The sequence below is a fragment of the Globicephala melas genome, chromosome 20 (assembly GCF_963455315.2).
Source record: "Globicephala melas chromosome 20, mGloMel1.2, whole genome shotgun sequence".
In the NCBI taxonomy this organism is placed as follows: domain Eukaryota; kingdom Metazoa; phylum Chordata; class Mammalia; order Artiodactyla; family Delphinidae; genus Globicephala; species Globicephala melas.
Window position 1 is genome coordinate 6,869,909 of NC_083333.1, and position 18,241 is coordinate 6,888,149.

The 18,241-nt window shown below is 45.5% G+C and overlaps 1 protein-coding gene across 1 annotated transcript in view; it reads left to right on the forward strand.

Moving 5' to 3' along the window:
• The window catches only part of VPS53 (VPS53 subunit of GARP complex), a 125,671-nt gene that overhangs the window by 27,855 nt on the left and 79,575 nt on the right, over positions 1-18,241 (forward strand). Inside the window, exons 5-7 of the mRNA XM_030861888.2 lie at positions 4,390-4,476; positions 7,785-7,900; positions 9,585-9,704. Of these exons, the coding sequence (XP_030717748.1) occupies positions 4,390-4,476; positions 7,785-7,900; positions 9,585-9,704 (323 nt within the window). The remainder of the gene's footprint in view (positions 1-4,389; positions 4,477-7,784; positions 7,901-9,584; positions 9,705-18,241) is intronic.

Genomic DNA, 18,241 nt, shown 5'->3' on the forward strand with positions numbered 1-18,241 from the left:
ATTTTTAGACATTAGATATCAAATATTAGGGTGTGTGTTGAGAATGGACTTGCTGACGGAATGAATGCTTCAGAAGAACCTTTTTGACTCTGGAAAGTGAATTATATTAAATTTCCTCGACTTCAGTGCATTGTTATAACAAGTGAAAGTATTCCAGCCTGAAAAAAAAATCTGGCAGACAGTTTGTCTTTCTTTAAGACTGTGAAATGTAAGATTGTGTGAGTCTTACTTGTTTGCTGAAAGAAAAAAGTGGTACCTTGAGCAGAGACAACTCTGGTAGGATGCCAGATGGAGAGTAAGAGAAAAATAGGGATAGAAACCCTTTCTCTGAGAAAGGATCGTGGAAACTTCTTCAGCCCTGAGATCTAAGTATAGAACTGGCCCTTTTTGCCTTTCTTAGCTGAATGTCATGTGTCTTAGAGTGTTTGGCCAGAACATGATGGCTACAATCCCATCAGCACATCCTTATACCATGACATGACCAGCAAGATCACAGAATTTCATGCAAGCTGTGCCCCAGAAGGTGCGCAGTTGCCGGCAAGGGCCTCTGTAGTGCTTTTCCGTGCCACGAGGCAACATGTTTTAGAAGGTTCCGGGGGGTTAGAATTTACTCACCCCTGGCAGCATCAGGAGCCTTAGATTCCACATTAGCCAAATAGGTAACAGTTGCAGAAAGTGTGATGCCGTGTTTTTGAACCACTGCTTACAGTTGTGCCTGGAGTTAGGGAAAGCCATGGGTGTCATCCTACCTCATCCAGAACAGTAGCCTCAGCACTGCTACTCTTCTGAGAAGTGCCCCACGATGTTTTTTTTGCGGTATGTGGGCCTCTCACTGTTGTGGCCTCTCCCGTCGCGGAGCACAGGCTCCGGATGCGCAGGCTCAGCGGCCATGGCTCACAGCCCCAGCCGCTCCGCGGCATGTGGGATCTTCCCGGACCGGGGCACGAACCTGTGTCCCCTGCATTGGCAGGCGGACTCTCAACCACTGCGCCACCAGGGAAGCCCCCCCACGATGTTTTTAATCTGTTGGCACATGTTTGTCGAGTTCCAGCTGTGCTCCAGTTTTGGTTAGATGCTGTAGTTGAGGTGATCATATGATTTATCATCAGAGTCACTTTTGGAGTGAGAAGGAGCTAGTGGTGATTATACTGAGACAGTACTTATCAGCTGGGCCTGTCATTCTGGCCACCAGAATGGGCAATTGCCTGAACCATAGGGGATTTAAGAGTGCCATTCATATCCTTGGGCCACACTCTAAAGGGTACTTACAGCCCCGTTAGAGAGCTGGTACTTAAACAGTAAACAATTCAAGAACATTATAAAAAAGTCCTTCTCTTCCGAAACTGTCCCATTACCCACCCCCTACCCCCCCAATCAATTTCTCCTCTTCTTGTGTACTCTCTTGTCTTCTCACAATAAAAGCTTCTTGAAAAAATAGTCTATACCAGGAGTCAGCAAGCATTTTCTATTAAGGACCAGGTAGTAAGTATTTTAGATTTTATATGCCATCTGGTCTCTGGCAACTACCCATCCCTGCTGTTACGTGGAGCAAGTGGCCACAGACAATTCCTAAATGAACGGGATTGTGTGATCCAAGCTGTCATTGTTTACAGAAACAGGTGGCACACTGGGCTTGGCCCCGAGGCCATCATTTGCTGGCCCCTGCTCTCACACGCACTGTCTCCACTGGAATCACTCTTGTCAAGGTCATCAGTGACTTCCCTGGTGTCCAGTTTGGTGGTCATCCTCTGTCCTAATCTTACGTGAATTTTCAACAATGTAAGACATAATCACTCTTTTCCTCTTCCTTCCAACACTTTTGTTTGGCTTCTGTGACACCATAGTCCCTGATTTTCTCTCCTGTCACTGGTGGTTTTTCTCTTGCATCTTTCCTCCCTCCTTTTTTCTCTTAGACTGCTGAACATTGGAGTGTCCAAGGGCTCAGCCCTGGGCCATCTTCTCTTCTCTTCTTTTCTCTTCTGTCTGTACCCTCTTCCTAGGTGATTTTTAGTCCTACAGACTTAAGTGTCATGTATAAGCTGATGACTTCTGAATTTCAATTTCTCTCTTCCAAGCTCCAGACTCATATGTCCATCTTGATATCTCCACTTGATATATATGTATGTATCCCTAGGTGCAAACATGCATTTGCCCAGGCTGGTCAAAAGCCCTGGAAATAGACCTAATATCTGTGTAGCTTTCAACACCTATTATGTCATTGAGTCTTCCCAACAACACCTGAAGTAGGTGGCATCGTCACCACTTTGCAGATGAGGAAACTGATCCCTAGAGAGGTTGCCCTGCTGGTATGTGACAGCAGAGACAGGCCTCAAACTCCTGCCTTCTGGCTGGAAAGTGGAGGGATTTCTCACTGCACCACAACTGTTTTGGGAGTGCTGAATCTGGGAGTGAGGGAGGCAGGATGGTAGGAAGCAGAGAGGAAGCAGCTGCTGAGTGAGGCACCCTCTTGGGAGGGAATGGGTTTGAGAGGGGCTGCTCAGTGAGGCCCAATTCCATTCCATCGCCCCTTTTGATTGGTTACTACTCTTCAGGTAAAACTTCCCGAGTTACGGATTTTGGTCTCTGATAGCAATGCCAACTGTTGTTCTAAGACCAAACCTTCTGATGATTAAAATACCTCTGTCCAGGTGAGAGAAATGACAAGTATAAAAGCTTCTTTGCTCCCCAGCCTTGGTAGATATAAGTGAAGCGATCCAGCAGAGCAAACGCCCACTCCCTGCCTGTCCCAGGAGGTGGTGTGAGCCGCTGTTTATTCGACTAGCATCACCTCAGACTTGGCAACAAACGGGTAAAGGAAGCCATAACATAGTCACACGCAGAAGCTCGGTATCCTTGTCCCCAGGCGTGAAACCCCTGCAGATCCCAGAGGTGAAGAAGGTCAGAAGAGAGCTCTGTCTGGGACTGAGACACACACAGGGCGAGGAGCTGCAGGGGAAGGAAGGAGTCCCAGCATCAGGAGAAGTGGGCCTCCCGGAAACCTGGGAAAGACAGGGAGATACAATCCCTCCTTCCAACAAGGAAGGAACTTCCTGCAGCGGAAGCAGACTTAAGTTTGCTTTTTGAGCATGTTTTTCAGCCATAAAGAAAACGTGTTAGTTCATAGTCTAGAGGTAGCTCTTCTGCTGGGTTCTACTGAAGGCGGAGGTTCAAATACCTCTGTCAGGGCTTTTGACTTTCTCCCCACGTCGCAGCTTTACTGTCCTCTTTCCTCTGTCAGGGTGTCCTCAGGGAGGCTGGCTGTTTCCCCCCTGCAGGCACAGATGGCCACACACAGCTCTAGGGCGATGCTGGCCTTGTCATTACATTTACAAAGGGTTCGGGAAGCCATGTTAGGGCAGGCCACTCTTTTTTTTTTTTTAATTATTATTTATTATTTTTTTGATGTGGACCATTTTTAAAGTCTTTACTGAATTTGTTGCACTATTGCTTCTGTTTTGTGTTTTCGGTTTTTTGGCCACGAGGCATGTGGGATCTTAGTGTCCTGACCAGGGATCGAACCCACATCCGCTGCATTGGAAGGCGAAGTCTTAACCACTGGACCGTCTGGGAAGTCCCCAGGCCACTCTTAAATCCAAAATAAATGCGTTCAATGAAATAAAGTGGGAGTTCTTTTGGCTGCTGCCTCTTTCACCAGTACATGTGTTCTTCACGTGTGCGGCTGAGTGCCCTCTCCCCTCCCCTAATACTGCTTCCCAGACTCACGCAATTACCACTGTGGGTTGTAATGCTTTTAATGGGTGGCATCCATCTTTGTTGGTTTTTATTTCAGTGGAAACATTTAGCTCACCGTTAGGTGTAAGTATTCCTTTCTAACTTCATTTCATTGGTTTCCAAGTGGGGTACTTACAGATGTCGTTAAGGTCTGCCCACGATTTTGGAGTCCCCTTGTGCAGCTGTGACTGTTTTTTTTTTTTGATGGCATCATCTTCTGGAACTCTCAAAACCCAGAGCTTCCCCTACCCCCAACTTTGAGCCACCTATGTCTCTCTTCAGGGTTTTGAAGGTTACTGCATACGTGCACACACACACACACACACATATACACACAGATGTGCATGTCTTATTTATTTGTTTTCATCACTGATGACAGTGATGTCATCAGTGTAGTAATCACTGATACAGAGGGAAATAGTTTAGTTTTTAAATTAAAACTTTATGATGCCACTTGGCAAGAGCTCTGAGCGTTTGTTTGCCTGTATCCAAATGGTGGACTCCCTCTGCCTCTGCTGCTTCGGCCTCAGGTCTGGTAAAATTGTCAGTGCAAGTGCAGCGAAGCAAGAGAGCTTTAGGCATTTTCTTCTGAGGCTGCACTTGATCACAGTGTAGGGACCGGTGCTGCCTTGTTTTTCATTTATGCTCTTATTCTAGGCACTTGAAGAGGCCCAGAAAGCGATTCAGCAACTCTTTGGAAAAATCAAAGACATAAAGGACAAAGCAGAAAAATCGGAGCAAATGGTGAGTTCCGGTCTCTTCCGGACATTTTTGCGCCGGAAGAGGAAGTTGGCTTCTCGTCCAGTCACACTAGTCAATAGACTTGTTCTCCCTCTTCGTGCCAAGCACAGCGCCCACGTCTCCAGTGCTGGCCCTGGGACGACGTCCATTCAGGAGGTGCCGCTAGACATGCAGTGACTCACTGTCTCTGCTGCCCTGTATTTGCAGCCCTGTTTTTAAACAGGGAAAGTTCTCTTCTTCTCCTTTCCCCAAAATAGTTTCCTAGTCATTTTGGATTCCTTTCTCTAGCATTTGTTTATATCACGTGTTTCTCAGTTCAGATGTATGACATGTAACTTGGCATTGCTTGAAAACTGGACCTGGATCTGGGAGGTGGGCCGCATCCTGCCTGTGATACGTGCTGAGGGGCTTGATTAAGCTCTCCCTCTACGCAGTGCTGCCCTCGGGTGATGTGTTCAGGGACCTCCACCGACCGAGAGGCCCGCCAGTTTCTTCCACTCTTAATAAGAATAATAACTACCTCAAAGGGATGTTGTAAGAATTAAACGTATGAAGAGCACAGAGCATAGTACTGGGCTGGGGTTAGTTGCTTAATGAATGAAAGCTATTATTAATGTCATTCTTTTCCCCCTGCTTGTTTTGGTTATAAAAACTCCTAAACCCTCCCAGACTTCTCTGCCTACACCTTATTATAATCTACTCAGGAACAGATCCGAGGTCACACTCCCATGGACCCTTCAGTTCTCTTCAGTGGCCATTTGGCAAGACTGGACAGGCTGTGGAAGGCGGCGGGGGCGGGCCTGGCTTCAGCGGAGGGCATGGGGCAGTGGGGTGGGAGAGGGGACAGTTGGATACCATTAGTGAGCAGCATGACCTCTGACGTCAGACCGCCTGCCTTCAGATCCACCCTCTCTCCTTCCTCCCTGGGGGCCTTAAGCAAGTTACTTACCCCCTCTGTACCTCAGCTGCCTCTCTGTGAAGTGGAGGTAATATTTGTGTGTACATCACAGAATTGTGGAGGTTCATGAGCACTTAGGATTCTGATCTGCTAGTTTGGACCACGCTCCCTCTTGAAGCTGAGGGGGGATGCAATAACAGTCTGAGTAGACCGCTCCTAACGCCAGTAGATGTTTTATTTGAAAGCAGTCTGGGACTTCCCTGGCGGTCCAGTGGTTAGGACTCTGCGCTTCCAGTGCAGGGGGCGTGGGTTTGATCCCTGGTCGGGGAACTAAGATCCCATAAGCCGTGTGGTGTGGCCAAAAAAAAAAAAAAGCAGTCTGCTTCCCCAGACGGTGCTTTGCTAAAGGGAAGAAGAGGATATTTGTGGAGCTCTTTCACTGTGCCAAGCACTGTGCCTGTTCCTTTATACAAGTGATCTAACTTTGCCCTCACAACAGCCTTACGAACTTGGTTTTACTCTCATTATTATTTTTATGATTGACCATTTTATCAGTGAGGAACCTGAGACTCAGTGAGGCTAAGCCACTTGGTCTAGGACACCGAGTCGGTGAGTGAAAGAGCCGAGATTCAATCTGGGAACTGTCTGACTTCCAAACCTGCCACGTCCTGTTCTGTCCTTTTTTGGCTGCCCAGGGGTAACAGTTAAGGTAAATTAACGACCAGCATTCTGTTTTGCGAACCAGTCTGGCGAACCGGTGTGGCCTGAGCGCCACTTGCGTGAGCTGCCATTAAGGGCTTTATTTGGGGAATAACAAGAAGTTGGGTTTGTCTAGGGAAGCACAGGGTGTGTGATGGGGAGAGATGGGGAACACTGGGAGTGAAGGGACCAGTGAGCTCCGGTGCAAAGCAGCGAGGGCCTGGAGGAGGAACAGAAGGGACAGAGTCTTGAGATGAGGCAGAGGAAGAATGTTCCGGATTTAATGACTGACTAATGATGCAGGACCTGCAGGAATGAGAAGACTGGTAGATGACGCTGACTTTTAACACAGTAGTTGAAGACCCCTGATGCTAGTGCTGGAGCTAAGGAACCCAGGAAGAAGTACAGGGAGTTTTTTTTTTTGATGGGAAAGAGAATGATGATTTATTTCAGAGTTGGAAGGGTAATTAGATTATAAGGCCGAACTCCTATATCTAGTTTATTATATCAGTCTTGATCGTCTCTCCCCCCAGACTCAGTTATTTGGTAAAAGTGTGGTAGGTTCTTCACCTCTTCCCCAAACCCCCACGATAGAAATAGAGACATTTTGGTGGCCTGAGGGTCACAGAGAGAGCAGACTTGATGGGCCAAGTCCCCGTGAAAGACGCTTTCTCTGCTAGGATCCAGGTCAGCCTTGTGGCTTTGTAGGTGTGGATCTCAGCTGTACAGGTCGTGACCTTTACTTCATAACTCTACCCAGGATGATCAAACTCTAAAAAATCAGGTCATGTGAATTTAACTCACTACCGGCCTTTTTCTCTTTTAATGGGAGACCTATGTTTCCAGTAACTAGGATGTTTGTGCCTGGTATCCAGGGCGCTCCCTTCCCTCCGGGTGTCATAGAACCTGGGGAACCTAATTGCTCTTCAGAAAGTTTCTTGTTCAGCATGGACTCAGGCAGTTTAGTGGAAGAGTCCGCCTGGGTGTTAGTAAAGGTGGAGAATTGTTCCCACCTCACTACTGAATGTACTTTCCTAGTGACTTAAATACACTTACGTTCCCAGCTACAGAGTTTCTTTCTCTTGGACCCGCTGGATCAACACTGTTGGCATTTTACTCCCCTGATGGCCATCTGTCTCCCTGAAGGCTCTGCTCTTAATGATGTCATGTTAAGCTTACTTTGCGGGGGTTACATTTCAGTCTTCTTGAGATTTGAGGAGAAATCTGGAGACCGGATAATAAGCCCTAGATCCACGAATAAAGCCCATCTCAATAGAATTAGCTGAGTCATACTCTGCTATCCATTTTGTATGGAACCTAGTAACCCCGGTGCCAGAAGGCATACTTCCCTGACCTTGTTCAGGAGGAGATCGGAGTCCTTGGCTGCCGGACACCGTGTGCTCCATACTCAGTCACCATGTGGCTCACTCCTCTTTACTTGGGGTGAAGAATAGAGTTCATTTCATTCTCACAACTGAGGATTTTGTAACCCTGGGTAAAGTCTGCTGAAGAAATGCCCAATTAAATGTAAACGGGCTGATTGGAAATTATTTTGAGTATGTATTGGGAGGACACCTGTGTTTTCTCCGAGGGCTAACGCGAGGTATGTTTGTCCCTATTTCGTTTGCATTATTTTCTCCGGAGGCCACTGGCAGACCGGTTGACGTCTGTTTTAACCCTCCTCCTTTTTCTCCTGCGGTTTTTCACTGTTTAGGTGAAGGAAATCACCCGCGACATCAAGCAGTTAGATCACGCCAAACGCCACCTGACCACCTCGATCACGACGCTGAACCACCTGCACATGCTGGCGGGCGGCGTTGATTCCCTCGAGTAAGCACGTCAGCGGTCCCTTTCAGGTCCACGGGAAATAAATGTGTCAGAGGAGATGGCACCGTAGGTTTATTTACTTCTCAGCCAGGAGAGTCTCATCATCCTGGCCCACTTCCTGCAAAGCGGCCTCAGATGTTTAGTCACCACTTTGGCTTTGTGCCCTCGGGTGCTCAACGTGTAACAGACACCCGAGACTTTGAGGTGAGGGGCAGGTGAGTCTGAAGGGGCCCAAAAAGCATGTGGAGAATGACTTCAAGAGCACAGGTCATTTCCATGTGGTAGATCTCTACCACGGAGGCTGACGAGGTAGTGTAGGGCTGTAATCACGCCCCCAGCCTGCACGTTGGCAAGTTTTCCTGCTTATGTTGGGCTCAGTTGCACTGTCGTTGAACATGCCTTATGGAAACAGATCCTTGTACCCACTTCTTTCTTTTTTTTTCCACCCACTTGTCCAAAGGCAGAAGCTTTCTGTTTGGCTTGTAGGGGAACTATAGGGAATAGTACATGAGAACATGAGAAACAGTATTAAAAGGAAGAGTTGGTTATTGACCACAATGAAGCAGCCCAAAGGCCTCCTTTCCTAGAAGATTCTGGTATTCCTGTTCACTTTTGTGGTCTGTCTCATGAGAATTGCCCCTGTCCCAGCCTCAGTGTAATCTCATGTGTGGATAAAGAAAGAGCACCTCCATAGGAATTTAGACACAGTGTCCAAAGTTGGGGGAAGTAGGGGACAGACTCCTTCCTGGTCTCTCCCAGAGATTGCATGGTCTTCAGTGAACCCTGGCCTGTTCTCCTGCGAGCAGTGATCGGAGAGGACAGCAGGCCCATAGGAGACTGGAAGAGCAGTGTCCTTGTCCCTTTCCCCAGGTGCTCAGTGCTTTCCAACAAACCAGCAGACCAGGCAGTGATAGCAACGTAACTCCTTGGCTTGAAATTGAGCCTGTCTTTTTAAATGGCTTGTAAAGGAAGTCATAAATTATACGTTTAATTAAAAAACCCAATCCTAATGAAAATTTCAAATCTAATCGTTTGTTCCTTCCTTGCTGTGTGTAACTGTTGATTTTATCAGCATCCTTTCATTTAAGCTTCATTAACCTTAGCAGCAGGGAACCTAAACATACCTAAACATACACAGAGTTGCTTAACATTGGCTTAAAGTCTACAGATTTGAGTTAACATGTAAGCGCATATACATGCTCTTTGTTGTGTCCTGAGATATGTTTGGTTTGCTCAAACGCCGTAACCCTCAAATAATAACATCCCGACCCCTGCTCTCTGTCAAAAGCCAACTGATCCATAATACCTAACCCAAATCCCAAACCCCAAATCCACAGTCTTCCCAGATTCCCCTTCCCCCACCCAGGGAGACTCCATCACTCACACATTCTTCTCTACATCCCAGAGCACATAACTTGGACTTCTGCTTAGAGCTCCATTCATCCTACTTGGTATTGCTTAGATGTGTCCTGTTGCTCTCCCTTACTAACTCATGTTCCCTTAAGGATTTGGACCTGGTCTTATTTTTTTTCTCCCCCAGTGCACAGCACCATATATATTCAGTGCTCAGGAAATGCTTATTAAGTTGAGTTGATGTCTGTTTTAGAGCCGAGAGTACGTTGGTCCATATCTGTATCTTGTGTCCTTAGTGTTTTTCTGGAGTCCTCAACTTCCTATTTCCTTGCAGAGCCATGACCAGGAGAAGGCAGTATGGAGAAGTTGCTAATCTTCTTCAGGGCGTAATGAATGTTCTGGAGCACTTCCACAAATATATGGGAATTCCACAGATCCGGCAGCTTTCTGAAAGGTAAAATGTCATTGGAGAAAATGACCTTCCCTTTTAAGAGAAGGTGGTGCTGGGAAGTGCGTAAGCACTCAGCTCAGGATGTTCATTGTACAGTCTCCCTGTGGGAAGGAGCCTCAGAGCTCACCTGATCTGACTCTGCCTGTTGCAGACGTCCCCTCTATGTCCCCTCACCACCTCCTTACCATGTCTTCTAACACTACCTGTGTTAGATAGTTGCTGGCCTGGTGCACTGGAGTGAACCAAGCCCACGTTCGTGAGGGAAGCTGTTCCAGTTGTCTGCTTCCTTGTAACAAACCAACAAAACCCAGGACTTAGTGGCTGATGACCACAGTTATTTCGCTCGTGTAATGTGGCCTGGCCCAGCAGGGACAGCTCATCTCTGCTCCGTGCAGCATCAGCTGGGGTGGCTCCACAGGGGCCTGGAGGATCCGTTGGTTTAATCTCATGGTTGGCAGATGGGTGCTTGCTGTCAGCTGCGAGCTCAGCTGGGTTGTCCTCCCTGGGCTGCTTGGGCTTCCTCATGGTGAGGTGGTGCTGGGGCCCATGAATGAGCATGCCAAGAGAACCAGGTCTTAGAAGCCACAGAGAGTCGTTTCTGTAGTCACAAGCCTGTCAGGATTCAAGAGGAAGGGATATAGCCTCCGCCACTCCCAACGGGAGGAGTGTCAAAGCCCCATTGGTATAAAGAGCACGTGGGGGACTTCCCTGGTGGCGCAGTGGTTAAGAATCCTCCTGCCAATGCAGGGGACATGGGTTCGATCCCTGGTCCGGGAAGATCCCACATGCCGTGGAGCAACTAAGCCCGTGCGCCACGACTACTGAGCCTGTGCTCTAGAGCCCGTGAACCACAACTACTGAAACCATGTGCTGCAACTACTGAAGCCCGTGTGCCTAGAGCCCATGCTCCGCAACAAGAGAAGCCACTGCAACGAGAAGCCCGTGCACAGCAACGAAGAGTAGCCTCCGCTCACTGCAACTAGAGAAAGCCTGCAGCAACGAAGACCCAATGCAGCCAAAACTAAATAAATTATTTTTTAAAGTATTATTAAATAATAATAAAAAACGAAGAGCACGTGGGATGAGAGATCACTGTGGTAGTCTTTGCAAATACAGTCTGCCCTTGAACTTCAGATGTGACAGAATGATGACTTAGCCTCTTTAAATTTGTTCTTTCCTTCCTATTCTGTTGAGTTTTAATCCTAGATTCAGAGCCAGTAGAAAGAAAGGCAGATGCTTAAAGAGAAGGAAGATGAGGATCTGGAAGAAGATAGGGGTGGGGAATTTAATGCCTTTTCTGTTAGAAGTAGCAGCAGGGAAAATACTAAGAGACAGTCAAAATTGATGGATCACAACCTTTTTTTTGCAAGAAAGAGGAAACGAAGGGGCCGTTACTCAGCAGGAGCCATCATTTTCAACTCTGCTTTCTCATGAGGCCTGATGGCTGCAGGCCTCTTGTTTTCTAAGTTACTTTATTTCTAATTATATAAGTAATACACGTATACATTTTCTTTATTAGAAAAAAGTCAACATACAGATGAAACTTAAGTCCTCTTTAACTATACCTCACACCCCAGTGCTACCCATAGAAGTAGTTACTATTATCAATTTAATGCTTATCCTCCAGATTTTTTTCTGTGCATTTAAATAAATCTGTAGTTTTAGATTGTGGGTTTATTTTGCTTTGTTTTGTTTTAAATAAATGATCTCATACTGTATGCTTCATTCTGAAACTTTCTCTTTGTTTTTAGCTTAGCAGTGTATTCTAGAGGTTTTTCCACATCAGTGTATACAAACCTATCTCATTCCTTTTAACAGATGCATAGAATTCTGTAGTATAACATACCACAGATTTAAAATTTATTTTATTTATTTATTTTTGGCTGAGTTGGGTCTTCATTGCTGCGCACGGGCTTTTCTCTGGTTGTGGCGAGCGGGGGCTACTCTTGGTTGCAGTGCGCGGGCTTCTCACTGCGGTGGCTCCTCTTGTTGCGGAGCACGGGCTCTAGGCACGTGGACTTTAGTAGTTGTGGCACATGGGCTCAGTAGTTGTGGCTCGCGGGCTCTAGAGAGCAGGCTCAGTAGTTGTGGCGCACGGGCTTAATTGCTCCGTGGCATGTGGGATCTTCCCGGACCAAGGCTTGAACCCGTGTCCCCTGCACTGGCAGGTGGATTCTTAACCTCTGCACCACCAGGGAAGTCCCATACCACAGATTATTTAACCATTTTCATATCACTAGACTGCTTCTAATTGGAAAAATATACTCCCTTTTGCACATCTGCAAGTATTTCTCTAGGATAGATTCTGGGTGATAGGTCACGTGAATTTAAAATTTTAATAACTGCTGCCCCTTTGCCCTCCAAAGAGGCTTTATTTATTTATAGTACCATCTGCATAGCGTGTGAGTACCCATTTCCCCATATCCTCAACAACACTTGGTATTGTCAGTTTTCCTTTTCATTTATCTGATGGATGAAAAATGGTACCTAGTTCCTTTCATTTTCATATCTCTGTTAACTAGTGAGATTAGTTTCTTTTCACTTGATTATAGGCCATTTGCATTTCCTCTGTGAAATGCCAGTTTATATCCATTGTCTGTTTGTCTACTGAGTTAGTTATCCCTTCCTTATTGATTTGTAGGAGTTCTCTATGTATTCTGGATACTAGTCCTTTGTCAGATCTGGCAGATCTTGCCTGCAAAACTATGTAGGTGTGTCACCTGTTTTCAAGGCAGATCTTTGTCCTTTCAGTTTCTTCAATGGTAATTGGTCTATTCATGTTGCCTACTTATTTTTTTTCCTTTTTAAAAATTGTGTTGAAATATACGTTACATAAAATTTACCATTTTAATAATTTTTTAATGTACAATTTCGTAGCATTAAGTATCAATAAATTCACAGTATCGTACAACCATTACCACTCTATTTCCGAAACTTTTTTATTACCCCAGACAGAAACTTTGTATGCATTAAATAATAACACTCATTGCCTCCTCTTCCCTGCTTCTGGTAACCTGTGTTCTATTTTCTATCTATGAATTTGCTTATTCTCGGTACATCATATACTTGGAATCATACACTATTTGTCCTTTTCTGCCTGGCTTATTTCATTTAGTACATTTTCAGGTTCATTCGTGTCATATCATTTATCAGAATTTCATTCCTTTTTAAGGCTGGATATTTTATTGTGCATGTAGACTATATTTTGTTTGTCCATTCATCTGTTGATGGACACTTGGGTTGCTTCCACCTTGTGGCTGTTGTAGTGTAGACTAAGCAAATCTATCGTCTGGTGCCTATTAAAAATCTGAAGTCCATCTCATTCTTATTCCTTTATAAAATAATCTATAAAATAATTAATTTTGTTCTGGAAGCATTTGAGATTTCGGGATGGGAGAATCAGGAATTTTACTAGGACATGGGTCTCTTTTCATTCATGTTGCTCTGTACTTAATTGTATTCTTTTCTTTTTTAATATTGTATCTTAATGAATTAATTTATTTTTTGCTGTGTTGGGTCTTTGTTTCCGCACACGGGCTTTCTCGGGTTGTGGCGCACGGGGGCTACTCTTCATTGTGGTGCGTGGGCTTCTCACTGTGGTGGCTTCTCTTGTTGCGGAGCACGGGCTCTAGTATGTGGGCTTCAGTAGTTGTGGCATGCCGGCTCAGTAGTTGTGGCACACAGGCTCAGTAGTTGTGGCTCGCGGGCTCTGGAGCACAGGCTCGGTAGTTGTGGTGCATGGGCTTAGTTGCTCCGCGGCATGTGGGATCTTCACGGACCAGGGATCAAACCCGTGTCCCCTGCGTTGGCAGGCAGATTCTTAACCACTGCGCCACTAGGGAAGCCCCCTTAATTGTATTCTTAATCTGAAGACTCATGAGTTCCTTAAATTCCAAGAAATTGTTCTCCTTTATTTCTTCGAGTAGTTTTTATGCTTTGTTCTCTGTGTTCTCTCTTTGTGGAATCCCTAGTACATGAATATTGGAACTTCTAGGTCTGCTGCCTTGTTTCTTAATTTTTTTAAATACCTTGTATCTTTTTGTTGTGTTAAGCTGAGTTCCTCAACTCAACCCCCCTGTTTTAATTTATTCTTCAATCTTGTCCATCCTGTTATTTTGCCCAGCTGTTGAGTTTTTATTTCAACAATCCAACTTTAATCTTCAGGGTATCTAGTTGATTCTTTTCTCATGGGCATATTAAGTCTCTCAGGGAGTATAAACTATATGCGTTTTAAAGTTCTGAGTCGCCTGTTCCATCTCTCTGTCCTCTGATGTCAGGTCTTCAGTTTGCTGAGCACGATGACTCTCTTTCTTGGTGTTTGTACTCTGCCAATATTTGGTGATTTCTAGCTGATCGCTCAGTCTTGGCTGTGAGATTCTCTGTCATTCTGATCAGAGATGCTCTTTTACTGTCACCTGCTCGTGAGGGGGAGGCGGGATGTGCCGCTCGGCTACGTGTACCACAGACTGTGCTTCTCAGGTGAGGTGGAGCTGGAGCTGGGGGAACTGCCAGGTGGGATATGCTGGTGGCTTATCTTCTGGGCCCGAGGGCTCCCTGATCTGCCTGGATGTTGTCAGCCCTCTGGTCCCTGCTGGGCTTCTCAGACCCACACCCGTTCCTGCTGAACGCTCAAGGCAGGGGTGAGACCTGGGCACTGGCTTCATGGCTCCTCTTGCAGGACCCCAGCGTATCCCTCCAGCGGTTCCCTGGGCCCCCCTCCTGCTCTGGTATCCACTCCCCTCGTGTCCTTCATCTTTGAGAAGCCATTTTAGGCAGGGGTTTCCTTCTTCAATCCTCTCCTACCAGAGTTTCTAGTCTACCACTCCTTTTCTTGCCCAGTTCTGGATTCTTACTAAAATCTTTTCATTGGGCTTCCCTGGTGGCGCAGTGGTTGAGAGTCCGCCTGCCGATGCAGGGGACACGGGTTCGTGCCCCGGTCCGGGAGGATCCCACATGCCGCGGAGTGGCTGGTCCCGTGAGCCATGGCCGCTGAGCCTGCGCGTCCGGAGCCTGTGCTCCGCAACGGGAGAGGCCACAACAGTGAGAGGTCCGCGTACCGCAAAAAAAAAAAAAATCTTTTCATTATTTCTCAGTTTCTGGGACAGGAAGGGGAGGGGTTGCCCTGCGTGCTCAGGGTGCCATCTTAGAGGTGAAATGCCAAGGAACTGTTAAGGAATGTTGGAACAGAGCTTGGCGGAATACTCGGGAAATCACCACCCTTTCCCTTATCCTTCCTAAACCCTTCACACTCAGAGCTGGCTGATCGCCATGTCACACTGGGGATGTGAGGCAGCCAGGAGAGCAGACAAACGGGGCTTTGTGAGCTGCAGGAAAGAAGGAAGCTTGGATGGAGAAGGCAGACTCACTCTCAGTGGATGCGGGGGAGAGAGGAGAGGCAGCATCACCTCCCCTTACCCTCCTGATAATCCAGAGTTGATCTTTTTTTCCCCGTTCACTTGTTCTTCTCTTCACTCACTAATAGATACTTACCACACACTTTTGTATCCCAGGCCCTGTGCTGGGGGACTGAGGGCACAAAGATAAGAAACACATACTCTCTGCCCTCAAAGCGCTCACCGTTTTTGTGAGAGACACTAATAGAAAATTTCAGTATAGGATGGATATAGTATATGTACAGGCACAGCAGGGAATTGATAGACTGACCCTTCAGGGGTCAAGGATAGGGGTCACAGAAAAATTCAATTTTAACGTGACCTTAAAAGAATGGGTAGGATCTTACCACCAAGACAAGAAGAGAGAGGGGGGAAAAATAGGAGAGAGAGAGAACATCAAGGTACTTGGGGAGACAGTGGAGGGTGAAAGTCTGTCTAGGTAGGCAGGGTCAGATTTTACATGCCTCGCTAAAGAATCCGTTCTTCATCTTGTGGACAATAAAAGATGTTAAGCGGGGAGAGGCATGGTCTCATTTGTATTTTGTAAAACTCTTGTGGGTTATAGGTACAAGAGACTGGAGGTTGGGGCTATGTTCTGGATTAGAAAAGATGAAGACCATACCATGACAGTGACCATGAGGTCAAGGAGTTGTGGGGAAGAGTTGGTTACCCATTGGTTCCATGAGATGGGCATTGCTGAATGGCAGGAATGTGGCAGAACTGAATTTTAGTTATAAAAAAGCACCATAGGGACAAACAAGAGAATGCACTCTTTTAGGATTCCTTGCCTTTTAACATTTTTTTCAAAGAAGTGGTTTTATAAATTTGAAGGAACTTTGTGATCACTGCTGTAATAACACTCCCCTTAGAAATGGAAAAAGATAACATTCTATCAGTATAGTTTGGTGCTCCAACCATTCATTATCATGTAGGGTTGCTGCAAACACAGGAGGATTTACTTTTCTTTTAGTTCATTTCACAACTTCTATTTGCAAAAAAAAAAAAAAAAAAAGTGTTGATTAACAGAGAATATATACTATTAAGTAACACGAAAAATAACGGAAGGGAAGGAGTTTCCAGTGTCTGACTACAGTTCTTTTTCAAGAGGTACTAAAAGTTTGAGGAAAGTCCAGACTTCTTATTTTTAGCATCATTTCTGGTGAATATTCCTCCCTTATGTTTACATAGTGACAATAGAACCATCTGGAAATGATAGAAATAGCTTGTTTGTTTGGGGGGAGGGGAAAAGGCAGGAGAGTTACATCCTGCGCGCTGCTTCAGGTTCTCTAACTTAATAGCTTGCTGTCTGTAAACTGTGGAAGTCATACAAAGGGTTGTGTTCTGAAATCTTTGCCTGTACATTTGACATATGAAGTTCATAGGCTTTGATTCGAATATAGCTGTTTCTTCCAACTACCCTTCTGGAAAATGCCTAAACGTTAATGTAGCGTTGAAGGAAAGATTTTTTTTCTTTAATGTCATCTTTACATTTCAGATCCTCTGGCTTAAGAATATCCATGAAAGCAAATGTGTCTAGTAATCAGTCAGTATTTCCTGAGGAAGAATGGAAGATTCTTGCATTCTCTTGAAACCCATGAAACCGTTGAACTGAAACATATTTTTCAGGGCTATTTCTAACCTCTTATACATGACAGGTACTTGGCAGGTTGAGGGGATCACATGGCTTAGTGATCAAAGAAACTGAAGTGGAGAATGAAAAGGGCTGGCTAATCAAGTGTACTTCAATAAAATTTGAAAAAAAAAGAAAGAAAAGACCTGGTTAGCTGTGTGACTATGACAGAAAGAACTTAAGTTTCAAAAGAAAGTATAAGGGTTGTACTTGATGATCTCAAAGCATGCCACTGAGTCACTCTAAGATTCTGGGTTGAGATTTCTGTCTGTTTGGAGATGGAGCGTCTGACTAATCTGACTGACTAACCATTGTGTCTGGCACTCCGTATGTTGAGAGGTCAGTTTATTGCGACTCATTGAGGGTATTTTCTTTAGGACTGTCATTCACAAGGTATTGGAAGCATCAGGGTTATTTTATCCATAAATGTCTAAGTGGTTTTCATAGTTTGCTGTCCCTCTGCTGCCACCTCTTATGAAGCACATTTAGGGAATGGCGCCCTTGAACAACCCGTGGTCACAGGGCGTGGAGGATGCTAGGAGGCAGTTGGTTCACCTTCATTTCCGGGCAGCACAGGGAATCTTTCATCTCCTAAGAGTGGTCAACGCTGAGTTGTCACCACCCAACCAGGCCGAACTTATTTAGATGCCAGGAGGAATTGTTATTTCCTTTCTTCTCTAGTAGTGGTAGATTGATTTTTATAACGATGACTAGGAAGTCTTGGTAGCTGAACTCACATATATGCTCCGCTAACAGAGTCTGTTGCTGCATCTCTTCCCAGTAGGAACTTACTTTTCATCTTTGGAAGAGGAAGGAGTATAAAGGAGACCGAAGCTGTGTTCTTTTAAGTATGTTGACGTCTTTCTAGGATCCCGCTCAGGCAACTGATTGTAAAGACTGCTCTTCACATCTTACCCTGAAAGTACACGGATCAGGGTTTGGCTTTATAGGTACCATTGTTATCGTCAGTAAGGGAAATGGTTTCTCTTTCATCTGAGTCACTGGTAGATACTTCAGGAACTATGCTTGGAAACATATTATTATAATTATTATTATTATTATTCTGCTCCAACATTAATTAAACATCCGACTTCCAGTCACCTGTAAAGATGGATGCCATTGCCAGCTAGTGCTGTAAGACGGGTGTGGTAGAATAGTCAGGATCGGAGCGGATACTGAAAGGCATCTAGTCCAGGCCTCCATCCCCACCCTCTGATATCACAGCCATTCTTAGTCGTGGCCCACATAGGGGAAATGGCTTAATTAGGATTACACGTAGCTCACCAGTGGCACAGCTAAGTCTAGACTTTCTCAAGAGGTGACCTTGGGAATGGACTGAAGAAGAAGACAAGGGGGTCTGCAAATCACAGCCTGGTACTTCTGTATTTATCATAGGCTTTGGTTGTCTTTTCAGGCACCCAATCTCTTTTTTTTTTTTAATGGATTTTATTGAAGTATAGTTGATTTACAATGTTGTGTTAATTTTTGCTGTACAGTAAAGTGATTCAGTTACACAT